The 26,468-nt window shown below is 37.6% G+C and overlaps 2 protein-coding genes across 2 annotated transcripts in view; one reads left to right on the forward strand and one right to left on the reverse strand.

Annotated features, from left to right (window-relative positions):
- Window positions 1-1,251: 1,251 nt before the first annotated feature.
- On the reverse strand, window positions 1,252-16,373 carry CNOT7 (CCR4-NOT transcription complex subunit 7). The gene is made up of 7 exons (XM_032468664.1): window positions 16,173-16,373; window positions 14,456-14,666; window positions 12,668-12,861; window positions 9,167-9,328; window positions 6,505-6,649; window positions 4,161-4,271; window positions 1,252-2,913 (listed from the first exon to the last, which is right to left on the reverse strand). Exons 2-7 carry the CDS (start codon window positions 14,570-14,572, stop codon window positions 2,785-2,787), a joined length of 858 nt encoding a protein of 285 aa, XP_032324555.1. The 5' UTR covers window positions 14,573-14,666; window positions 16,173-16,373; the 3' UTR covers window positions 1,252-2,784.
- A 95-nt stretch (window positions 16,374-16,468) lies between these two features.
- VPS37A (VPS37A subunit of ESCRT-I) overlaps window positions 16,469-26,468 on the forward strand; it is a 33,036-nt gene continuing 23,036 nt past the window's right edge. The window contains exon 1 of the mRNA XM_032468660.1: window positions 16,469-16,827. Within this exon, the coding sequence (XP_032324551.1) occupies window positions 16,703-16,827 (125 nt within the window). The 5' untranslated portion in view covers window positions 16,469-16,702. The remainder of the gene's footprint in view (window positions 16,828-26,468) is intronic.

Below are 26,468 nucleotides of genomic sequence, written 5' to 3' on the forward strand. Positions count from 1 at the left end.
TGAGGTACTTCAACTTCAAAATTCCTAATTCTCCTAACTGCTGCTTTCCCATGAGTTGGGAACACTGTGATGAGTACTTAGTCTGGTTATATGAATGAATACATGTTGCACTTTTCTAGCACAGTTACAGTGTGATAATTGCATAATAAATACAGTATTTTTTACCATATAATTTGATAATATAATCCACACTCCAATGTACCTTAAAAACACACCATTCAAAATGCACTTTTCTTGTTTTGACATACACAGTGCTATGGTACAGAGATACACATGGCTCTCCCAATGCTGTCAGGTCACGATGTGCATCAGATTTTGTAGCATACTGAGCAGGAATGTGAAATGATGAGAATGCCATGGGCAGTTTCTGCAGCAGTTGCTCAACTTTCCCACTGTAGTGCAAAGATACCCACAGACAGCACATAAGTGATGAATGTAGCTGCATTCCCATATAACTATCTTTGGACACTAAATGTTCAATTTTATATAATTTTCACATGTCTAGAAATACTATTCTTTTAATATTCTTTTAATTTTTTCCCCAACCATTTAAAAAATGTAAAATCCATTCTTATCTCATTGGCCATATAAAAACAGGCAGCAGGCTGGTTTTGGTCAGTAGGCCAGTTTGCTGACCCTTGCTCTAGTAGATTTAATAAAATATGGTGAGTCCAGAATAAATGGCTTAGGAAAACTAAAAAATTATCAACCAAGTATCTTTTATCCAAAAGCTAGATTTAGTAAAATAAAGGTCATAAAGTTCCTCTTTTAGAAGTTATAATAAAATGCATTAGTTCTTAGAGACAGAAACCAAAATTGATACAAACTATGAAATTCAGCAACTACATGGCTGTTCAAAGGCAATCTTTATAATTCCTATTTTCTTAAGAAGATGAAGATCAAAATAAAGAGAAATCAACTAGATACCTGCTCTACTGTGTTGGCTTTAAAAAGAAACCACAGTAAGTTATCCAAATGCATTTACTTCGTAAATCTTTCAGAATAAATGCATTCCTGGAAAGGGTAGATAGAAGTCAGTTCTTAACATCTAGCTGAGGTATGCATAAAAAAAATGTCAACACTGTTGAAATGCAGAAGGTTCAGGTTGACTTTTCAATTAAGAGATTTAAAATCAGCTAGTTAATGAAGTTACTGAGTTCAATTCAGTTGCCCAAGTTAAAAAAAAAAAAAAAAACCCACACTATCCCTCAAATAAATATTTATAAAACAAAATTACCAGTCATCAACATATATAAGAAAACATTTCTGAAGCCTTTATTTACAAAAGCTTTAAAAACAAATACCTTCTGTTTCGCAAATAATGTTTTGTTTAAAAAGGACCACCCAGTTACAGCATTGCAATATCATGAATAGAATGTACAAGGGGAACAAACCAATGTGGTGGCTAACAGTTGGAGATTTGCTAATACTACTGATTGAAGTGTAGCTAACACACATCATAACTTGTAGTCCATCATTTCAGGGCAGAGTTAATGATTATCAAAATGTCTTCCTACACATGCTCTGGTCTGGTCACATATTCTGCATGGCTAAATATTTCACAGTCTCTTTTGTCAATATATATAAAATAGATTGCAAAGATATACACAAAAAAATAAACAAGCATTACACTCCTCAGGTAATTTTATTAGCTATATTTGCATATAGCTAATAAATATATATTTCTTGTATTTTGTTGTTTTGCACCAAATCTGTCCATTATTTATCTCTGTAGTAACTGTGAAAGCACAAATTTTTTGTCTTCTAATTTAATTTGGTACAAAATATACCTAAAGACTTACTATCTTTGGATTTTAATGAAATTGATTTGTGGAATCAACAAATCAAGAGCATCCTAAGTATGGCTATAAAATTTTTAAAAAATTAAAAATAAGGGTACACAGCAATGGAATAAAAAGAAGCAGGTCAAGGGAAGTGTGCGATCATAAAATAATTGCAGCTTCAACATCTTGGATACCAATTTCCTGGCAGACACTAAACATCCAATCACAAAGTATTTTTCCTGAAGGGTGTAAAGCTGGTTTGAAAAATTCTTCAGTCACAGAGCAGCCTACACATGCCAATTAGAACTGACAGACACTAGATGTGCTTAGAAGATTAAATACTACGTACAGAAACAGCAGTTACTAAGCTCCTCAGTAGTTTTTTGTCTTTTTTTTTTTTTGTAGTCTTGCTGAATCAACCATTTGCACAATGCATGTGCTTTATTCTGTGGGTCAAAAACAAGTAAATACTGTATAAAGTTGACAGACGGTCATTTTTCCAGCTAAGAGCAAGAAAAACCAAAACTGCTGATAAAACAGAGGATGTGAGTCACAATCACTCTCTAAAGTGCAAAATTGATGGTCCACAATCTCAAATAGCTAAAACTCCTGCAGAATGGAAGGGAGACATGAAACAGGGAAATAAATTACAGTCAGTGCTAGTTAATTTAGGAAAGGGAAAAAAAATAATAAACCAAGCTCAAGTAGGTAAAGTTTATAGTATTCAATATGATGTAGCTTTCCCCACCTTGTCACATATATCTACTAACAAGTATATTAAGTTAAGGCCAAATTTAACCTGAATGCTTTTCTATTTATTAAGATCTGAGATAGGAATGGTCATACTTAGTACTGAAAGGCAGAAAATAAAATGAGCTATGAAAGAAAAAAAAAGAAAAAAAAGTAATGTCTATTGTTCAAGGGATTCAACAAGAGATAAAACCTATATACAAGCATGTGTGTATCTCAAATAAAATAAAAATAAAGGAACTATTTCATGTCATGACTGCTTGTTGGCTTCCTCTTCATATGCATTCCCTGTGCCATTCTGTACATAGGATGAACCAGAACCAAGGCCATACAAATGACCACAATATTTGGCATCATCAATATGATCTTCAAAGAACATCTAAAAAGGAATTTTGGAAAAAAAAAAAAGATAATTTTAACCAAAAGGTACCACTAGTAATTTATATTTCAGCAATGTAAGTACTGACTGTTCATTAACTATGATGACAGCTCTTTCCTATGATGCTCCTTTGAAGCCACATGTTTAAAATCAATGACTGACTGATGTTCTCAGGAAATACACAGCTCAAAAGAAACCAAAGAAAAAGACTACCAAAAAATGTATAAACACACGTCTTTCCTATTAACACTTAGACCAATTTTATGAGAATACAGTCAAAATCACTTCCGAGTCAGTTCTCACTTGGCAAAATAGCTATTATGCTTTCTACTATTAATACATTTCTACAAAAAATTTTAAACTCCCTGAAGTGTTTTCAGTCAATTCTTTAATGTCCAAGAGGATATACTCCAAAAATGCTATAGTAACTATTTTGCAAAAAGGAAAATTTTTTTGTAAGCAAAGGAGTCCATTCTGTTTTGTATCTGCACAGCTGGCTTTCTTTTCTCTGCATTTACTTACAGTGAAATATCCCTGTGCCTATCACTTAACCTAAAAGTAGACTTGTGTTCATTCAATTTCACTCTTACGTACCTAACTTCTTTATATTTGAAGAACTTATCTCTGCCTTTTGCCACTTAAGGAGTGTCTGCCCAACATGATTTTTAATTTAACTAACATTTCAGATTTATGTAACCACTTTAGAATTCAAAACCTCTTTGTAAGAACCTCCTAAAAAGCATGCATCCTACTTTGTAAACCCTCAAAGGACAGAAGAACAGCAAGAGCAAATGGTATTTTCAGCAGCAGTTTAATGCCTAAGAGAAGCCAATGCCAGGGGAACTTAACATATGGATTCCTTGACTTTACAGAAGCAAAACTGATGTGTCTACAGAAAGTTCTCTGGAGTTCTCACAATAGTCATCAGTATGACGTTGGATAAAAGTTGCTAGCTTCTAGCCTCAGTTTCTTCACCTAAGAAATAATATGGTTGGACCTACATGATTCCTAAGGTAGCTTAAATTTTTAAATTTTTTATTCTATAATGAACTTATTTTTTCATTTCCTTCTGAACTACATTTCAAGATGACTAATTTTTGATTACTTTCAAGTGTGGTGGATATGACTTATATGGTACCTATAATTTTATCGTCACTTAAGTACTTATTGCCCCCAAACTTTTGCCATTAGATTTAATGTTCTCAACCTAACAACCGAGAGAGAAAAAGGCACTGATGTCTTCATACTTCTCTCATTTTGAAAAAGGCCATTCCTGTGAGCAGTGAGTCAGATCCTGCCTGATGCTGTGGTCCTATCCGTTCCAGCTCTAACTGTTCAGCAACTTCCTGTAAACCACCCTAGAAGAAAGAAAAATTTGCCCGTCAAAAGAAAGAAACATTGGAATACCTGAATTCACAAATTACATAACTTAAACAATGATCAAAATAGAAATGAACTTCTGTATGTAAAGACGGACCTTATGAGGATGAGCAAAAAACAGAATGTGCATTACTGATTATTTGCTGAACGTGGAAAATTCATCATACAGGCAAAGTGACATGCAGACAACTGTACTGCAGATGTGGGGGAAGCAGGTCATACACAAGAGTAACAGGTATACAGGGTTATGTTTATCAAGCACATTCACAGTCCATGCATCAATTATTACAAAACTGACTGCAGTTACTTTTATATTTTCTTAAGCTTCACAGCAATCTATCTCTAAATAGTTTCATCTAAATAATTTGTACAAAATAAAGCTGTTATGACTAATCAAATCTGTAATAATTCACTAAATGCTTAACAATGGTTTTTGTTAATTTAAAAGAAGTGTTTTAAGAATAAGCTCCTTAGAAGGGTCCGCTAAACACGCCTACATTAATATTGCTAGGATTAAAAAAGAAAGATGAGAGTGAAACTTAGGAAGCAAGAGAATAAAACAGAAGGAGGGGAGAAGGAAAGGGGACGGAAGGAGAATAAAGAAGAGGAGGATGAGAGGAGAAAAAGGAAAGAGACACCAGGACCCGCGACAAAACACAAAACTAAATTGTGGAGGCCTCCGCCAGCAAACTAGCCCTCCCCGACACCACAGCTTCAAACAGTGCTTCGCACGCAGCTGCTTCTGTGCTAAAAATAGCGTGAGGATTAGGTATCACTAGCAGCTGCTTAGAGCAAGGAGAGAGTCATTCAGTATGGGATACTATAGGGCAAAAAAAAAAAAAGTACCTTTGTCACTAACGTAAATTTTAACACAGCTGGTTACTTGGCATATTCAGAGTATCTACTGTGCTTAGAAATTCTCCAATCACATACACATAATGAAGAATAATTTGATTCTCTGTTCTCGAAACTGTCTTTGAACAGACATGTCAATTTTAAAAAGCATTTTCACAGCCAGATGAAAACACTTCGGCCTTGGGTTCCCAGTATGCAGTACTTGCAGGGGCTATCCTTTCCAGAGTAATAAGGATAGCCCACTGCAAGTTCACCTGACTCACAGAAGTCTCTTTAAATTGCACAGAATTCTGCTGTGCTTAGGTGGCACAAACGTGTAATAAGCTTTTTGAGAAATTTCCCTGGTTAGATGTTGTATCCTGTAACAAGGCAAGCAAACCTGGCCAAAAGACTGCTGTTTCAGTTCATCTGTCAAAAGCAAAGTTTCCTTATTCAATTCCTAAATTATTTCTTTCTGCATAAAAGTAAAGCTCTTAAAGGTTTTACCATTTCCTAGAAGTCTAACTTTCCTTGCACTTCCAGAAAGCTGGTGAGGAGAAAACTTGGTCAACTTTGATGTAGGTTCTATGAACCAACCACTTTACCTAAATGTTTTCCTTTAGTTAAAGCTTAAATACAAATACACCTAAAATAATTAAACCATTATATTCCTTAGGACCCTGTACCCCCACAAGTGAATTCATTCTCAAATTAAAGGAACACTTTTCCTTATTAAAGACCTTTGTTTTTGAAAGAATTAATGTTTAGAAGTAACAATTATTACATAGGTGGTAAAGAGTGTCAGAATGTAAGCTACTGCCTAGACAGGACCTACCTCACTGTAGCACTTACTGTTAACAAGCTGACATCCATGGGCCGGGGGAAAGAACCTTTTAGTGATGTAATTTACTCCTAGGAACATGACCCTACGACTAGACCCAACACAATAATCTCTAGCCAAAATAAGCTGAAGGGGAAGCTCTCTGCTACATGTCTGACCACCTCTGCACACTGCTGGCCACTTCAGATTTTATCTTGCATGGAGAGACTGCCTGTGTGTTGGAAGAAGGAGAATCTGCACTTCTGTGCAGGGAGCCTCAGTTTCTGTGATGCTCTGTGATTTTCAGCCTAACAAGCAATGACAAAAATCTGATCTTTGGTTTGAATCGTGCTGAAAAACTTATTCTGCCGATATATACTGAACCTTTGTAAAAGGACTTCATATAAATTATTACTTATGCAAGAAAATGAATCAAATAACTACTTTTAATATAAAACTTAAAAATACGGTTTAAATCAACATCCCAGCCCAGGATCTTGTAAGTCACCCAGTGTGAACAGTGCACTGATTACAGAAAAAGCCACTCCAAGCCTTACTTTGAGATTTTTGCAGCTCTTCATGAGGTACTTCACATCATAAATGACAGGAAAAAACAACCGAAGGATCTCAAAGAAGTCAAGTTCTTCTTCAGGCAAGTTAGAGTTGGTCAGGATTTTGATTAGGTAGCCAAAGTCATAACCACTAGAAAAGGGTTAAAGAATACAGAAGAGAGACCATAAATACCAGAGATGAAAAAATAAATTTTTTTCTGATACAACTTTTAAGTGAGTCATACTGTTGACAAGAAAAAAAAAAAGGAATCAACCAAAAAAAGTACACAAAAGGACAGAGAAAATAAACATGTTTACAATTATGATGGGAAAATGCCATCAGTTCGGAATGGCATTCAGAGGGCGAAATAATATCTTTCCATCTTTTACATAAAGAGATCATATACTTCAAAAATCCAAAGAGTAATTCCCTAAAAAGTATTTTTACTTCCCTTAAGTGATTTTAAGAGGTACTCTGTCCCCTCAGATTCTGTTCCCATCTCAATCCCCAAGACACTGATGGGACTGCTGCACGTGAAAGCAGTGAAGGGAGGAAAGGCGGAGAACTACCACCCAGAGGGTAAGAAACCAACCCCACACTCTCACACTCTCACATCAAGGTCTCCTAACCTCAGTGTTTGACTTTTCCCACAGCTTTATGCCTCCCTATACTCCTGTCCACAATCAGACCCCCATTTTTCCTATCTGCCTTTCCTTTGAGGACCTCTCACAGGAGGCTCTGCCTGAAGAGCCCGGTTCCCAAAGACTGTTCATACATGCTGCTTCCTTGTACTGCCCTTGAAAGCACATGTACTGTTTCCTCCACATGTTTAATTAAACAGGGTAGGTATCACATCTAAAAAAAATTTTTTCTTATTGCACATAGTTGGGACTCAAATATTTCATGAGACATGCTATTAACATATTTTAAGTGGGGATTACAAATAATATTTACATTGAATGTTTAGAAATTTACTTCTTACTTCAGAAAGAAAAAAAAATTTTAACAATGAAGACCATTAACTAATATTAAGGTATAAGCAATAAACAGCAGAAACCTTTAAATTTCTGGTAGGTGACAAAGAGGTAACTTTAACTTTGCTGTCTATCTAAAACATAAGTCAATATATTTGCTTACTACTAGTAAAAGTAAGATATTAGAGTTGAGGATTTATAAATTTCTGAAACTAGTCTGTGTACTAGAAATAGATTAGAATATGAAGAAAACACTTAATGACATTTAGTAGAATAAAATCTTAACATATCCTGACAAATCTTCAAATATATCAGTCTAATCTGGACCCTAAACTCTAAGACATGACCCCTTTCTGTTTTTCCTCATCTTAAGATCCCAAAGCCTAGCACAGTATTTGCTCATAGTATTTTCTGAATGAAAGAACATGTCATGCATAGTAAAAAGGACAATGCTTTCCAGTTCTTTTATATCGTAATGACCAGAAAAGTGAAAAAAGAACTCAAAAAACATTCAAGTTACCAGAGACTTAAGCCTCATCTCCTGAGGTATAAGCTCAAGTGGAGAATAGAGAAGAAAGATAGGTGGAAATTAGTATATTCAATACTCCAACTGAAAAATTACTGCTGAATGCTGCACTGAAGTTTACCATATGAACAGTTCTTCACGATTCTTACTCATCACACAGGCCAGCGCTGGAAATTCTAAAGCATGCAGGGCCTTTTTTTTTTTTTTTTCAAATGTGTGAAATGGACCAACTATAAGAACATTAATACCTGCATAATGCAATACTTTTAAAAACATAACAAAAGGCCAAAGAAAATCATTCCCAAGGCCACTGATAGTCCCTGGGCTGCCAGTTTAATTTAGTTTACTTAGATAGGAAAACTCTTTCTCTTTTCTAAGTCTGTTTTTACAAAATGGAATTAATTTCACTTCCAGAAATTCTCTTCCACACACTAGCTTTACTTCATAATAAGAAAGAATTAAAAACTACCAGTTACTGAGAATTTACTGTATATAAAACACTTAATTAAATGCTTTAAATGTTATTACTGATCATTAAAACAATTCTGTAAGATATTTCCAAGTGATTTCTTCCTAATACTATTTTTAAAAAAATTAATACCCACCACACACACACCCCTGGCTTTCTCTATGCCATTCTTTTTCCATAGCACTTACCACCATCTCAGAACCCACAATATACATTTCATCATTTAAAAAAAGTTGTCTACCCCCACCAGAATGTAAACTCCATGAAATCAAAGATTTTAGTGTATTTTGTTCATAGCTTAATTCTAAGAATCTTACCACAGTGCTTAGCCATATGGTAGATAATAAATAAATATTTTTAATGAATCAATGGTTTCATTCATTCTAAGGCTTAGAAATGTTAAATAACTCTAGGTAACACAAATTCCAAATGGCACTGCTGGATTGAAACCAAAGCCTATTTCCCAGCTGTACTCCTTCCACTAGGCAAGACTCTCCTTCTCGTAGGCTACGGTGGATCCCACACCATTAAATGAACCTGTAAGCAGACCAGCATCAGCCTGTTGAGTTAGGAGACGGCTGTATGGCAGCTGATTCTTTGTAGAACTAAGCCTGGAATTCTGACACAGTGACCCAAGCCAAGTATGAAGCAGCTAGGGAACGGTAACACAAATGCCACTTTCAGGGCAATCTTTTTACCTATGAAATGACAGCCATTTGACCCCTTCACAGAGGACCACTCCTGATGTCATAAGAAGTTCTGCAAAATACTGGGTCTCAATTCCTTCCTCCTCATGTTTTTTAAACTGGATACCAGATGTTGTTAGTAGCTCTATAGAGTCCTGGGCATACATGTCCTCCCTGGCAGGAGAAAAAGAAAGACAACATTCAAAAGTGCCACAACTGTTTAACAAACTGTTTTTCTCCCACTTACATCCACAACTACAGTGCCAAAAACAACAAGTGAGAGGACTGGCTTGGGTCCATTTATCCCAACGTTTCACATATATGGAGAGAAAATAAAATTTAAATGCAAAGGTCATTCAGTGTTTTAGAAAAATGTACATATAGTAAATAATCATTCAAAGCAGTCCAATGGTGAGATTTTAATCTTTGCTATCAGTTTCATTAGCCTTTCACAAGTTAAATAAATTCAACTGGATTTGAAAAAAAGGGTCCTCTACTCACCAGTGGCTACCACCACAAAGTAACAGACAAGTTCCTGTCAGAGGCTCTCAGGCTCAGCAGCCATTTTAACGCTGCCAAATGGAACTGTAGCCACGGGGGTGAGGGCCTGATCCATATCCCATGCTCTCAGCAGCACCAGGAAGGAGACCAAGTGGAAAACATCTGATGTGGCTGAGTTAAACCACATTCTGTCTTAAAGGAAAAGGAGATGCTTCCTCTCCCTAATGATGGGTCTTTCAAATGGCTCCAGTAAGCAGTAAACTGCTTAAAATGAAGGACTCCATTATAATAGCAATAATTTCTTCTTCTAACAACCTTAGTCCTAGAAGATTACCTTCCAAAAATCAAACCAGGAAATCTAAACATAAACCTATCTTTCAAGATTTCACTTAAGCCAAAAAGAAAGCCATCTCTAATTTCTAAGCGCAAACACACAGGTAACCAAAATACTGTATTAAATCAATAAAGTGACCAAAATGAAGATGTATGTTTCTGAGAATAATGAAAAGTATTTGGAGCACTGACCGCTGGATTTCTCCTTTTATTTATTTTTAAAATTGTGAGGATACTGGTTTCCACTGCATAACAAAAGAAAATTCTATAAAAGCTTTAATAAAACTAAACCGAAAGGAACATTATTACCCTTGGGCCAAAAAGTATTCCTACGGTCTACTCTCTGGGAATCAATTTGCTTCTAAACTGTCTTTGAAAAGTAACAAAACCAGGAACTGAAAAACAGAGTGGAACCGCAACAATTACTTTAAGTCAAAATTTCCTGGAAATTTTCCCTGGAAAACCCTTTTGGAGAGATATCTGAATAAATCCAATACAACTAAAAAAAATTATACAACAGATATTATTGGCCTTAAGATGCTAAAACCTTGAACAAGTAGACTCTCACTCATCAGGCCCTGATGCTCACTGAGAGACATGCTTTAGCAACTACAACCAACCAAAGGCATAACAGACCCTTTCTCTAGGCTCACATTATTCTGAGACAATATGCTTCCTCTTCTTTTCAAATCAGTGTTCCCCAAACTTACCCAATGAAAACAATCACCCAGAGAACTTGGCAAAAATATGATGGATTCCCATGCCCCTCGCCTGGACCCACCAGATCTTAATCTCCAGGAGAAAGACCTGGATGAGTACCTCTCGTGTTTTGTGATCAAGTATCATATTTTGCTTCAATTTTCCTGTACATTAACAACTCCGAATTCAGTTTAGAGCGAATTACCAAATGTTCATCAGTACCTAACAATTCTAATTCTTGGATTTCAGCAATACAAAGCAGACAGAAGAGTTACGGGACCATGAAGTTATAATGGTGATGATCAACTCTCCTCAGCACTATGTCCCTGGTGGCTAGCACAGCTGCTGACACATTGATTCTAGGTACTCAATTAAAAAGTCAATTTTCATCTTTCTTCACAATATCCAAGATTCTGTTCATGGTGCTCTTTCTCCACATTAGGTCGTATCAGTTTTATCTTCCAACTGACCTTTTCTATTTAAATAGTATTTTTCACTCTATCCTTCTTAAACATCTCTTCAGACATTAACCTTAGTATGAATGGCAGCAAAATCTGGTAGCAAAACTATCGTAGTACTCTCTGTATAAGAAAAAAATGCCTCTCAGATATTGTAATAACAAAGCAGTTATTAATAGAAAAAAGATGTTTCTAGAAAAAGAAAAGTGTCAATTTCATCAAAACTGAGACACTGATGGGTCACCTCCTACTCATGTACTGAGATCACAACAGTACCTTAATAAAGAACAACGTTCTAATTATCAGCTTAGAAAAAAGGTAACATGGAACAAATGAAATGGGAAAAAAAATTTTTAAGGGCTATCCTTTGCAAAAAGGATAAAAGGCAATTTTCAGAACTATAATACTTACAAAAGGTTATTATCAGTTTGGATAGAGATGAGTACTTTTCACCCTTTACAAAGTTCTGGAGAGTACATTATTAAATCCAACAGAGTAAAACAAAGAGTCAGGCTAAACATAATACAATTATAAGCCAAACTATTAAACCACTGACAACACTACCCTCTAAAATCATCAGTCCTGCTTTTTTTTTCAGCTCTTATATGCTAAATGCCACATTACAGAGCCTGGGAGGTTCTTACATTGGCACTACCATTAATTGTCCTATAGCTTCTTTTACTGTTTTTCAAATCAGATGTTAGAGCCTATGACACAAGCAGAGGCTGTCAAATAGAAGGATGCTACAACATAGTAACATACTTAAAACGTATTAGACATTTCCCCAGCATACAGTTTGTAAATAATCTGCCCTCACCCTAAGACACGGGAAACCTCCCTAAGCTATCAAGACTACTCCTACCAATGATATAGAAACACTGTTAAGTAGGAAACTAGGTTCTGACCCAGGGCTTAAGAAATCAGATTCTGAACTGTTTCTAAAAGAAACACCAGGTTCAAGAAATACCATTACTTCTTCTAAACATAACTTACAAGAGATTTTGTGGGCTGACCTGGGAATATAAGCATTATATTATATAATATTGATTTAAAAGGACAAAGCACCCAAGTTTCCACGAAATATCTTACCACCTATGACGTGTAATCTGCTCATAAACTGACCATAATAAAAATCTCCTCATAAGAAGGATAACTATTACAACAAACACAGATATATTTCAAACTGCACACAAAGTTTGAAAGCAAAATTAATGTTGCAAGGTCATTTTTTTCTATCAAGAAGTACTTTCAATACCCAGTTTTCTAAATTTTGAAAGAGCGGCAGTCATACTTTTCAAATAACATCTCTAAAACTCAAAGTATTTGAATTTAAAAGTCTTTATCCTAATTTTTTGGTCCCATAACAAAAAGAAGCATAACCTTTTGAAATTTTAGGTTTTAACTATTTCAGGATAACTACACCAAGTTTAGTTTTGAATTTCATTCATCATACTTAAGAGAAATTAATCTGAAAACTAAAAAACTACAAAAGAAATTTGGGTTATATTAATTTCCTACTTACGTCAAATTAAATTTAAAGTTAAACTGCCAAGTTGAAGTTCCTGGAGGGTATTCTCCTTGTTCATTCATAAATGTCAGTCCAAGCTGAATTATCTTTAACAAGTCTACATTACACCGCAACAGCTGGTACTGATAGTCAGCATTGCTCCTGAATTCTCCAATGGGTCTTGCAACCACACCTGGAAACTCGGTGTCCTGTAAAATAGTTTTAAGATTCATTATTTAGTAAATATTTGAAACCACAATCCACAAATTCCTAGGATAAATAATTTGGGGTACAAGTCAAAGAATCCTATTATAGGTGATATTCTACACAGTTCATACTCAAAGTACCTTTTAACTAGGAATGGCATTACTTTTTAGAACCATAAAATAAAACTCTACTATCTTAATGACTTCTTCTTACTTTAAATATAGTATCAGTAAAAAATTACTATGTATAATGTACACATGATAAATGCAACTAAGTACTCTATTCCCTAGGAAGGGGGGAAAATCACAAACTCATATTTCTCAAGGAGTATGTGAAACTATGCTCACAGTATTCTAATGTTAAAAGCAATGAAGAACTGGTTAAAAAGAATGGAAAATGCACCATATCTTCCAATTGCTTTTCTGAAACAAGATTTATCTGAACACCAAAAACCCTCCTAATTTCTTGCGCTAACAGTACTCCCTCTCTCTACAATCCACAGAAAGCACGCCCTTAAAAACTGCATGCCACCCACTCATTCCTGTAGAGTGTTATCACATCTCTAGTGTTGTCATTCCTTATCATCTGAGAAAATAAATAATCACTATGAATTTCTACTGGAAAAAAATAACTTCAATTCTAATTATGGGTAAAGTACATCTATTAAATAGAACACTGTCTATGTACACTCAAATATTCGTATTTTAACCAGTCAAACCTGCCCCTCCCAAAAGAAGTGTATTTATTTATTTGGATTACATAGAATAAGAAAGTAATACAAGTATCAAAAGTCAAATTAGGAAACTAAGAACAAAACCTAAATACTACCTCACTATGAAGTAGTAAAGAAATTAAAACTTAACTAAATCCAGTTCAACCCAACAACCAGTATATTGGATGCTATGTGTTATGATAGGTGTTGAGGGGAGAAAGAATGATTAAGACATGAATCTCTTACTTCTCAGAGCCAATAATCTAGAAAACAGCAGAGCAGCCAAAACAGACATTCACAGCTAGGTGCTAATGTTCCTCTGCTGAACAGAAACAGTTTCACACTCTTAACATCAGACAAGGCCACTCTGTGACCGTAGCTGAACATACGCAAAAACAGACATTGTCCAAACCACAAAAATGATCCCACATCCTTCTATTGTGACTGAGTGACTGTTGCTTCCTGACAGCTTTAGCCTCCCTCTCGTCTTCTCTCATTCTAGGTGAGACTTATTAAGATACCCTATCACAGAATCACCCAGCTTCCCACCAGCATCCAATCCAGAGCAAAGCCCTGCTTCTTCACTCCCTCCCTAAAACCACCTGACACAAGCCCAGATTCTAAAAGTCTTTTTAACACTTTCTTACTCAAGTGTCCCACAGTTCTAACACTGCATTTTCCCTCAATGCAATGAGTAAAAAACCCCACTTGTCATACCACAGGTGTGTTCCTGGTGGTCTTCGGTTGGAGGTCATTGACAAAATTCTCTTTTCATAATTAAATTAATTCCTTAAAAAATCAACCAAAGGGTGGAACTCAAGATGTTTAAAAGCCCCTTTCCTCTCTCATAGAAAATATTTTAAGAATTTTGCTCATAGGCATACCATAGCAACGTAATTATATTTTCGGATAACTTGACGAATTTTCTTCATCTCTTCATCCAGGTTGCAAGCCCAAACTTCACAAATTCTTTGGCTATGATCTACAGTTGCTGCTGGCATAGTGAGGACACAAGGAGTCTAGCTGCCAAGCATCAAAATGTTATACTTGATTGAAGAACTGTTTCATAAAATACTTTATCCTTTATTTGTGTACCTGTCAAAATAAGAACCAGCTATATCAGGAATATGAATCATACAACAATTGAGTTGACAGAAACCTAAGAGATTAAGTATTCAGAGTCCCTGATTCATAAGAAAATCAAAGTTTAGAAAGTGACTTGAAAGACTAGACTGTAAAAGTCACACAGCTAATCAGGAGAAAAAGGACTACAACACAGGTTTCCTGGTTCTAATATGTTATGTAAAAATAGTAGGTTTTGTGTATATACTAATTATTTTTTAAAACTTTCCATTAAAGATTGCTCTGAATTCAACCCACTCTTTGAATAAAATTTTATAAAGACATCCATCTCCAGATAAAAATGAAAAGTGAAATACTGATATACATCTGACAAGATAAGTTGTTACCAGGACAAAGGTAGTATTTGCTTTTATTCCTCATCAATTTAACATTCAAAGTCTGATTTGGTTACAAAATCTACTTTACTGGAGTTTATTCAAGTCAGACTGGAGGGGCTAAAAGTAAATCTTTTTTTTTTTTTTAAGCTCCTTCTGAAAAATAAGTATCAGCCACAGAAACTGTTTCAATGTCCTTAACTGAGGATGGGAGAAAGAAAGGAAGCAATATAGTATATTTTAAATTGTTTCTTTCTAATTTCCTAAAAATCAGAGCATTTTCCCTGGTTACCGAACACACGTCACGTTTCTGGTCCATAAACACAGGTGTCATGGTACATAATGATAACAGTACAGACCAACATTTTGATTCTTGAGCAGGGAAATTCCAGATGCTCCTTCATTTTTCACACAAGTTTGAAAACAAAATGGTAACATGTAAAAAAGGAAATTGTGACCTCCCCTTCTAAACTCTTCAGTCACCTCGAATGCTCTAAGAACAGAAACCAAAGATCCAGGGTACCCCTCCTCTGTAATCCTCTTCACGACGCTAAACACACACACACACACACACACACACGCACGCACACACACGCACATACACTTTGGAAAGACCCTGTAGTTTAAAATCGCTTTCCTCCACCTCTCTCTCTCTACTACAGTTCCAGAAGCCCCAAAGAGGCACCAGAGGCCTCATTACTGGAGGTAGCATCTCCGAACAGCGGGTTCCCAACGAAACGCGAGGATCGTACAAACACGTTCAAGTCACGGATAACTCTCATCCCTGGCAGAGAGCCAGTGCGAAGGCGCTGATAACCCTTTACTGGAACCCGATTGACTCCCAGACACCGCTGCGTGAAGGAAAACGGGGAGCTGAGGATCTAGGCCACCGCCCTCCACTCCCGATTTCCGCCCCACAGCCTCGAAGCCCCAGGTACAAAGCCTTCGCGTCATCAGTCCGCGCCACCCCCTGACATACCCCCAAGCCCCGGTTACCCTCCCCCCTCCCCCCGGCCCTCTCCTTCGCCAGCCGCGCTCCAATGGCGCCATCGCGCACCCTCTTGGGTTGATCGTTCCCGCCCCCTTTCTATTTCCCCAACCCGCCCCTCCCCCCCCGCAGGGTTGAGGCAGACGCAAGATCTACTTGTGTCGCTGAGCTCGCGCTCCTCCTCCTCCTCCTCGCCATAGAGACAGCACCCAGCGGCGGCGGCGGTGGCGGTAGCGGCGGCGGCAGCGGGTGCCCCATAGACACCTCTCGCCCGGCAAGGGGGAAAGGGGAGCCGGAGCTGCGCCGCACCGCGCTGCGCCGTCGCTTCTCGCACGTCTGGGCGGCGGCGCCAGATGATGACGCAAGACGCAGAGGGGGCGGAGCACGCAGGTGACGGAGATTTGGGTGGAGGAGACGGGGGCGGTCCCGCAGCGTCCAGGCGGTGAAGGTAGGACTGCCAGTCCCGGGCGGCGAGTTCCCTCTCTCCAGCTGCCCGCTGTAACAGCATGCCCCCCGGCCTCCGAGGACCCCCGGCCGGCCTTGCTTAGAGAAGACGCGGCTCCCCAGCACTGGGGCCGGGGCGTCTCTGCCCGCTCCTCCTCTGTCGCTGGAGAGCTGCCGTGCTGAGCAACTGGGAGAAGCAGGCCAGAGCCTTCCAGGGCCTCGGGCCCGGGGCCCCGTGGAGGATGAGCTGGCTCTTTCCCCTGAGCAAGAGCGCCTCCTCCTCCGCAGCTGGGTCTCCCGGTGGCCTCACCAGCCTCCAGCAGCAGAAGCAGCGCCTCATCGAGTCCCTGCGGAACTCACATTCCAGGTGACTGGTCGCTGCCTCTCCGACAGGAGGAAAAAGTAGGGCGGGAGGGTGGGCTGGACCTGACCACACTCGCAGCTTCTCTGGCGGCTCCCCGCCGGCGGACTCCTGTTACTTATTTCCTTGGTCCTGGTCACACGCTTGCTCTCCCGTCCCTGCCCCACGTCCAGGATTTTCTTCCCGACTCTCCCTTCCTCCCTCCCTCCCTCCCGCCCCACCACTGCCCAGCTCCTCTAATTCCCACTTGCTCATCCCTCCTGACACATCGCTGCTGACTAATCTGTCTCAGGGTCTATAATATGCTTCGCTTTGCTCGGCTTCCTCACTAACCTTTCCGTTTGCCGCGTTGGTAGAATTATTAAAATTCTGATTTTGGCTAAAAAGAATTGAGAGTGATCTTAAGGTTTCACAAAGAGCGGGCCGTTTTGAGGGGAAAAAAACTTTCAACATCAAAGGAAAGGGAAGAGAGTTTTCATCAGAGTTCTTCTCTAGGAGTGATCTACTCAATCCTTTTAAGTCTAGTAGATTTGCGGCGTCCCAACAACCTCCCCCGTCTAGCAACTACCAGTCTCTGTATTCATCTTGATTGTTCTATTTGCGTGGAATGAGGTTTTAATTTTCAGTGTGGTCAGAGTAGAAATATTTTGCAATTCAAGTTATTTAATCCATTTTTACTGGACACTGGTTTGCTGCAGCCCTTTATATTGTAAATATCTGTGGCCTTTAGTGATTTTCAAAAATTAGAACTGCCACTTTTTATTGTATGAATTATGCAAGAGTATTTACATAACAGTGCCAGGTCATGTATTTTAATGTAAAGATGTCAACATCTGAACACTATTTTAAAAAGACGTTTCATACATTTAAAATATATTTTTTCAGAGATAATAGAATTGATTAATTCGTGTTGAAGGAACTACTAGGGGCCATTTTATCTGTTAGACTAATGATTCTTCCCAAGCAAGTGATAGTATAGCACAGTTTGGGTGTGCGCGTGTGTACGTGTCTGTGTTTTAGGGGGGAGGTAATTAGGTTTATTTTTCATGAAAGTACTGGGGATTCAAACCCAGGACCTCGTGCCTGCTAAGCAAGAGCTCTACCGCTGAGCTCTAGCCCATCCCCCTCTCCCCACGTGTAGAGTAGATTTCAATTAGATACGTTGTTAAAAGGGGAAAAAAATCACAACAAAATGAGCTTGGCTAACGTGAGCCCTATTACTGATTGAACTTCAGGTGTTTCTTGGTTGTTTGTCTCAACTGTTACGCTTTTTCAGAGCTTTCAAAAGGTGAAAATTTGTGGTGTTAAACAGGAAAGAATGTAAAGCTCTTTGGTTTAATGGTAGCTTTCTTTTTGGAAAATTAAGTTCACAGATTTCTTACAAGTCTGTTTTATTCTAAATAGTGTTCTGACATGTAACATGTTAAGAGCTACTCTTACAAAATGTGCTTATAAGGTGAATCCTTTTTAACAAGCATGACAAAAGTTTTGTCTACTTAAAAGATGTCACCTTGGAATACTTTGTATACTAAACTAGTACTGCTATTGCTAAAATACTTTTTAGAATCATACCTTTGGAATTAATTGCTTTTAAGCCTTTATTCTGTTAGATATCTTCACTGCTGGCAAATTTTTATTCTTTGAAGTTGCAGTTGAATTTTTCAAATGCTCCGAAGTCCCTTGCTGCTAAGGCTGGTAAATAAGGGAAGTGATTGATGTGATCTATTTTTTTTTTTTTTTTTTTTTTGGCCTTCCAGGTAAGGTGAGATTCTAAAGCAGAAATTGCTAATCTAAGGAGTTCTGCATTGGTTTAAGAGGATCAGTAAATATCCTAAGTCAAGGGCAGAAAGGATCCATTTTATTTGTTATTTTTTTGAGCCAAAAATTATGACTGTATAATCAAACATGTGACATTATCTACATTTTTGTAATGTTATGAACAGCTAACAGCTTGATTCCTTAAAGATCTGTTATAAAAATATTTGAAGTTTTATTTTATTGAAATATTGCACATTTATTAGCTATACTTGGATGATTCTGGTGACAATTAAATAGGTCATGTATTTCCAGTTTTCAAATGGTACAATCTCAGAAAAAATGTCACGCACCTTTTCTTGTTAAGACAAGGCATAAATTTTAAAGCTAGCTGATAAAAATGATCTGTGCAGTATCTGACAATATGTTGGTTGGGTAACCAAATTCAATACAACTTATACTTAAAGAATTTTGTTCATAATGAACTGAATAACGAAGAACAAATTTGTTCTTTGAAACATTAAACACATAGTTCTTTAAAAAAAAAAAAGGCACTGCAATTTGGTTATTCTGAAGGTGCACTCTGCAAAAGTTGAAAGAATGTTTCAAATGGTATTTTAATGAATAATACACAACTTCATCAGTTAGGAATATTACTATTTTGTTGCATGCTGCCCCCCTCCCTCATGCTTCATAATCTACCCTTCTCCAAAATAAGGTTAGCAGCTCTTTCCTGGCCATGAAAGTATCTGACTTTTCTCCTGCCCTCCTCAGTAACCTTTCCCCACCCCATTTGCTCGTCTACCTTCCAACTCGTATTTTCTTTTAACTCCTTAGAATTCAAAAAATCCCATTTCAGGAAAGAGTCTGTTTAATTCCTTTTCTCTAATTAATGTAAACCTCTTTTTTAGTTACCTTAAGAAATTCTTGCCTCATCTTCCTCAGGCCACTCTTTAAGGTTAGCTGAACTTTATATTTCTTCATCCAAGTCTCACTGGTAAGGCAGGGCGAATGAGAAACCAAAAAAAGTGTTTAACTGAAGTATAATAACACATTTGTCTGCTATGAAAATGGAAACTGAAAGTTATGTAGATTACTAGGTTCAAGTAATATATTTCACCTTCTAAATAACAGTCATCACAATATTCAGTTTACCACTGAAATTCCTAACTCTGGGCAGGAGTAGAACTGATTCTGTTGTTTCTTCTACATCCTAAAGAAGCTCACTCTAAGGGACACTGTTGGTTTCCCATCCAAGTCTATTTCTCCTGGTTTCTTGGAAGAAAACCTGCTTTTATATGGGTTCCCAGTCTGCAGGGCCATATATTTAACAGAGGCTGTGCTCTTTCTAGCCCAGTAGGTAAATAATGGTTGTTTATGCCAATGATAATGGTCTCATTCCCCCTGCTAACTATTGTGGAATCGGGACACCTGACCTAATCTTGGTCAGTGGGACTGAAGAAGTCTGCTGGGGAGCTGCTCAAAACATTTTCTTAATAATAAAGATGTCTAAAAGGAAATGCCTCTCTCTGTTTTGGATATTGTTGTGTTGCATGGGACATCTGAACAGCTTGGATCATGAAGGAAGTCAGGCTGACTACCGAATGGAATAGAGCAGAAAGATGGAATGTCTGTGGGATAATATTGTGATGCTGAATTAACCACCTTTGGACTTCTGGCTATACAAGATTATACATATACACTTGTATTATACATACAAATAGCCCCTCACTGTTTAAAACACTTGCAGCCTGGTTTTTCAATTACTTGCAGTTGAAGATATCCCAAGTGATACTAATCCCAATATTTAAAGATTCTTTGGAAGCAAAGCTGTTAAGTATCCCACTGCATTGTACCTGCAATCAAAAAATAGTAGAAACTGATGGTAAGTTAATAGTTGCCATCCTAACTATCCTGCTTTTTTTCTCTTTCACAATATCTACAGTTAATTAGCTTCTTTATTATTTAATTTCCTTAGCTCTAAAACAACAACCTGGAGCTATGTTGTGAACGGTAATTATTATCTGTAATTAACTATATAAATTCAAAGTTACACAAGTAGTACTTCTTTGTTACCTTTTACTCTGGGACATCAGCTCTCTCAAGTAAAGGACTTCATCATTTTAATCATCAGTTAGCTACATGGTAACTTCTGGTGCTATTTTTAGTTTATATTCAGTAAGAAGCTAATTTGGGAGTTATTATGTTTGTCAGAATTGTTTTCTTCGCTTTCACTCTGGTATAACTAACAGTCTTAATGAAAGAGGCCCTGAACCTGAAGTCAGGGGCTACTGAGGCATCATTAGCTGGTGGTGCAACCCTGGATGTCTTTGTAACCTTAATGGGTCTTAGGACCACTGATGTGAGAGGATTGACTACCTGCCCTCTTACTGCCCAGCGCAACTGTGAAAGTCTCTTGGTTCCTTGGTATGAACACTCTCTTAGAGATAGTGAATGAAATGAATTTGAGCAACATAAATGTTAGCAAGTAAAAGTGATTGACATCAAGAAAAGTAGCATGACCTAGGTGAACTCTAAGCTCCAGTTCCTACCTGTAAAGTCAGGAGAAGTTGTGGTTCCTGTCCTGTAGGATTGTTGATATCTAAGTTAATGTTTATAAATGTTTATTAGAGTATCTGGCACACAGTTAGCTAATACCAGATTATATTACTTCTTTCCACTGCATAGAAGCGGTGTGCCTGGAACTTTGCCCCTTAGCTAGCCTGCGTGCATCTAGCTAGCTTGCGAATCCCTCACAAGCCCACCTCCAGCTCACTTATCTCTGGCAGGACTACTTCTGACTTTCCATTTCAGAAAGCAAGTCCATTCCAGAGATATTTTCTTGACAAATGAAATGTAAGATTTCATTTGAAAGATTTTAGATGTAATACATGTAAAAAAACTAGAATATTATCTGACACACAGTAACTACTCTGTAAATGCCAATTATTTTATTTTTGTATCTTAAATATAATCCGGTCTCCATAGTCTTTAAAAATTGTTTTGAAATTTTATTTTGCTGTCAGTCGTTGGATATTCTTTCTGATTACCCAAATCTTTAAAAACCTTATAACTTCGCTGGAGAGTCTGCTATTGTATAGTTTTCTACCCTGTAGCTGTTAAGTTTAACCCCTGCTCCCAGTTGTAAGGCTGTCTTCTGTAAACTTATGGGCTGCTGAGTAAACCTGGATTTCAAACCTTTCTTTCTGTAGTTTTCACTGTCAGCTCATAAGGACTCACAAACAAACTTGATAACACAACAGATTTGTAATGAGAGAATATGTGTATATGTTTTGACCTGTCCAGTGTTATATTTTTAAAAAATGAATCTGTTGTCAGCATTTATAATTTGAGATTTTTTCATTAACATATCCAAATTTCCAACTTTTTAAAAATAGATTTTATTATTTAGGGCAATTTTAGCTTCACAGCAAAGTTAGCACAGAGATTTCCCATATAGCATCTGTCCCCCTCCAGCTTTTCTTTTACAGTAGAAAGATCCAGAAAGATCTGGCACGTAGCAACATCTTATAGTGTACTTTAAAATTATGTTTATCAAACAGCCCCATAATTCATTGAATTTTGATATATTACATCATATAGTCTGTTTATAACCAGTGATTAAGAGTTATAATTGCAGAGTACATGACATGATAAAGCATGTTACCATTTAAGAAAACTTTTGCTACATAGAGCATAACAGTCAAGTGCTGTCTCTAGTTAATTTTCCCTTAGTGGTATTAGTCCATACCTGCTTAAAAAGTTACCAAATTGCCACACAGGTAGTCATTTTCCATTTCTAGTTAAATCCGGTCTTCTCCTTCCCTCCTACCTTTGAACTTCTTCCAGGTGTCTCTGCTATCTGCTCACCTCACCCAAAAACCTGGTCATCCTGTTTTCGCTTAGTTATCCCTACCACCACGGAGTTAACTGTTTTCTCTGCCTCCCTCCAGTCTTGTTCCCTTAGCTTTTTCTTCCACATGGGCACCAGAGTAATCTTTCTAAAATTCAAATTTGACCATTTTACTCCTTTCAGTTGCTTCCGAACTCTTCCCTAGAAGAGTCCAGCCTCCTTAGCTTAATGCCTAGTTGTCAGGGAAGATGGTGATGTGACTGATGGAAAGGTGTCAACAGACAGAATATAAAGTTTCCTTAATGGCAAAGGATCTAGAGGCTTTTAGAAACCTGTTAGTTCCTGTATGAAGCTTTTCTGATTGTGTTTCCTCTGCCTAGAATGTCCACTTCATTTCCCGATTCTCCTTCCTGGCTATTAACTCTTAGTTGACTTTTAAATGTGGGTCAGATATTGTTTTTTCCCGGAAGACCCTACCCCCCCATTCCTGTTTAGATTAGGTGCTTTCTTCTGTTGTTCCTATAGCTCTTTGCACATCTGTCATTATCCAATGTGTTCAATGGAACACTGTTCAAAAAATACTGTGGAATAAGTGGTCCATGTTAAACAGATACAGAAAAGAAACAAAATCAGAGTTTAGAATTTCTGAAAGCCTTTATTTAATATGCCAAAGTGCTTCAGTATTGTGCAAAAGAGGCATACAGTATGAAACATCTTCCAAACAGAGCACTGAACCATTTATTTGAGCTATTTAGCTTTTTTTTTTTAATTGAAGTATAGTTGGTTTACAGTGTTGTATCAGTTTCTGGTGTACAGCCTAATGCTTCAGTCATAAATATACATACATAAATTCCTTTTCATATTCTTTTTCATTGTAGATTACTGCAAGATATTGAATATAGTTCCCTGTGCTATACAGTCGAAACTTGTTGTTTATCTATTTCATATATAGTACTGTCTGCAAATCTTGAACTCCTAATGTATCCCTTCCCACCACCATTCCCCCTGGCAACCATAAGTTTGTTTTCTATGATACCACTTTTATGTGGAATCTTAAAAAATAAAAAGACACAAATGAACTTATTTACAAAATAGAAACAAGCTCACAGACATAGGTGCTCATTTTAAGTTTCCAGTTTCATAATTGTTCATTTTCATATCAACCAATGTGTGTCTGTAAATGCATGTGCTGTTTTGTTCCTCTGAGGATATTACACAGTTTATAGTCTCCTGTTTCTCACTGAACTGTTTCCTTGAGTCTTTGTGTTTGGGCTTACTGAGTTTGGTGCATGCCTTGCATGATTCTGTTTAGACCTTTGTTTAGACCTTTTCAGTGTATTCCTTTGTGTATTTGAGATTCCTGGCTGCCTTGTTTGTAGATATTTAACTGTTTATCATAGTCTGCCTCAGGTGATAGAGGAAGAAGGACTCGCTTTGGTATGGGTCAAGCTGAAAGTTGTCTTTTGGAAATGGAGGCTTTGTGGCAGTCAGTAGGGTCCTCAGGCGCTGCTACCTTAGAGGCAGCCTCACCGTGCTGTCCGAGGGGCTGGTACTACTGCTGACCACTGGCTGGAACCAGCAGGGCACCTGGAGAGTGCTGTGTGCCTGCTGGTCCACGTGTCTCCCCAATGCATGCACTGCATTACCCTGAGAAGTGCTCCTGCCTCACCCTTTGCACTCTGGTCTGCATTGAGTTGTTTCAAGGGTTTGCAAAGGCTCCTGCTTTGCGTTGGTCTTATGTTTTGGGTTGCCATTAGTTCTCATATGCCTTTTTTTTTTTTTTTGAACCCTTATTTCTTAAATCCATTCCCATCTTTTTTATCTTTCAAAGATTCCTCAAAGTTTCTTGTCAGTTTATAGTACTGTTTGCTTTTCAGCACTGTTATAGATTTGCTTTTTATTTACTTATTTTACTCATTGATTTATAAAAAATCTTACTATATGCCAGGCTCTGGGGTAGACAGTGACTAAAATAGACATGCTCTGTCCTCATGGAGCTTTCAGTCCAGTTCTAGTTCCCTCACATTCTTCTGCCTAGATAATTTTGATCAAGGCCTGGATTTCCTCATGTGGGACATAGGCAGATGATGGTGTAGGCTCAGCACAGTGCCTGGCATGCAGCGGCGACTTAGCTTTCAATAATGACATCCTACCCCGAGACCTCATGTCTTCAGACGTTTGCTCACTTGTGACTTCTAATAATGGCAAATACCAGGGTTTCAGGAAACCTGAGTACTAGTTCATAGAGAAAATACTTCATTTTGAGGAACCAGTGGAGTAGTTTCAATTCACTGATTATTTTAGTATCGTTTCATTTGCTATACTTACTGGGTAGCTGTATCAATTTGTTAGTTCGAGATAGATTTGCTTCTTAAAAGTCACTTTTTTTTTTCCTGGAGATTGAGGTGGGAAAAGGAAGTTGTCTAACCTCCATCTGCCATCTTCGTGTAGGCATCTGAATCTTACTGGAGGGGATCATCTAAACACCCTTGCTTGAGTGCCCAGCCCTGTGGGAAATGCATGACATCAGTATCTTGACTTGATCTCTTTCAGTCGCTCGCCTTCCTCTTCAGGCTGTGTGCCCCCTCAGAGCAAACACCACACTTTTTCCGTCTCTGTATTTTCATTTCCTTGCAAGATGCTGGATGTATGGTAGCTGTTTAACTGAACCTAGTCTTAGTTACAAAATCCAAGTTAACACAAAATATAAAGTTAGGAAATGAATGATTGTTCTACAAAAGGAATCTTTTAACCATAATTAGTGCCTCCCTTGCATTTCAAGTTCTGTTTATAGTTTTAGGCACTATCAAAGAAATGAGGTTGCCAGTTAATCACACATTCTGACAAAGTTATCTGTTGTTCCAGCTTTCTTTAGTCCCAGACAGATTCAGAGCCACTGAAGTAAAACCATGCTAATACACTTCTCTCAGAGAACCTAGAAAATAAAATTATTAGTGGAAGGTCATTTAAAATTTTCTCTTGTGGTGTGATTACAGTGTTACTTTAAAATATGTGTGTGTGTGTGTGTGTATGTGTGTGTGTATTTACAGCTAAAGAGTACTCCCTGTCTGCATGAAGATATGGCTGTAAGAATGTTTATCAGAGCATGGTTTATAGTATTAATACTTGGAAACAATCTAAATATCCAGTAGTACAAAATAGGTTGAACATATACTAGAACATTATGCATCCATTAAAAAATGTTGTAAAATAACATTTACTGATTTGGAAAGATTTTTTTTCTCAATGAGAATGAATTTTTTTTGGAATAAGTTTTTAAAAAGTTATTTAAGATACCAAAAAAATTCAAAATCACATTTGTAGTAAAGATTCAGGAAATGATTCTTATTTTAATTAAGTAAAACAAACATCTGCCATTTTTGTCCAATGCAGCTAGCATAGAGGAGGAAAAAGTTTTCCTGGACTCTCTTGGGGTTCCTAGCTGGGTCTGCAAATTAAACTGACAAAGACAGAGTAATAGGAGAAAACCTTACAGACTTAATTAATATAAGTTTTATATGACATGGGGGCCTTCAGAAGGAAATGAAGGCTCAGAGCAGCAGACCTGAGAATTTTGTGCAAGGCTGGATGACGAGTGGACAGTTGGGAAGGAGTATGATGGGTTAAGAAGTGCGACACTGCAGATTCAGTGGCAGACCACCTCAGGAAGGCAAGTTACATAAAGTTTTTGATTTCCCAGTGCATGTAAGAGTTATATTTGCGCTACTGTAGTCTGCTTAGTGTGCAATAGCATTATGTCTAAAAAAACAATGTGTGTATCTTAATTAAAAATACTTTATGGCTAAGAAATGCTAACCATCTTCTGAGCCTTCGGTGAGTTGCAACCTTTCTGCTGGTGGAGGGTTTGAAATATTGCAAGAATTACCAGTATGTGACACAGAGACGTGAAGTGAGCAAATGCTGTTGGAAAAATAGCCCCAATAGGCAGGGTTGCCACAGTCCTTCAGTTTGTAACAACAACAACAAAAGGCAGTATCTGTGAAGCACAAAAAAGAGAAGTATGCTTGTAATTGTAGTA

The sequence above is a fragment of the Camelus ferus genome, chromosome 26 (assembly GCF_009834535.1).
Source record: "Camelus ferus isolate YT-003-E chromosome 26, BCGSAC_Cfer_1.0, whole genome shotgun sequence".
Lineage (NCBI taxonomy): Eukaryota > Metazoa > Chordata > Mammalia > Artiodactyla > Camelidae > Camelus > Camelus ferus.

What these genes read in the sequence shown, in the direction of transcription:
- CNOT7 (XM_032468664.1), bottom strand. Translation starts at nt 14,572, where the DNA reads ATGCCAGCAGCAACTGTAGATCATAGCCAAAGAATTTGTGAAGTTTGG. An exon ending in AATATAATTACGTTGCTATG is followed by an intron (nt 12,862 to 14,455) that starts GTATGCCTATGA and finishes ACTATTTTACAG; the next exon opens with GACACCGAGTTTCCAGGTGT. An exon ending in AACTTTAAATTTAATTTGAC is followed by an intron (nt 9,329 to 12,667) that starts GTAAGTAGGAAA and finishes TTCTCCTGCCAG; the next exon opens with GGAGGACATGTATGCCCAGG.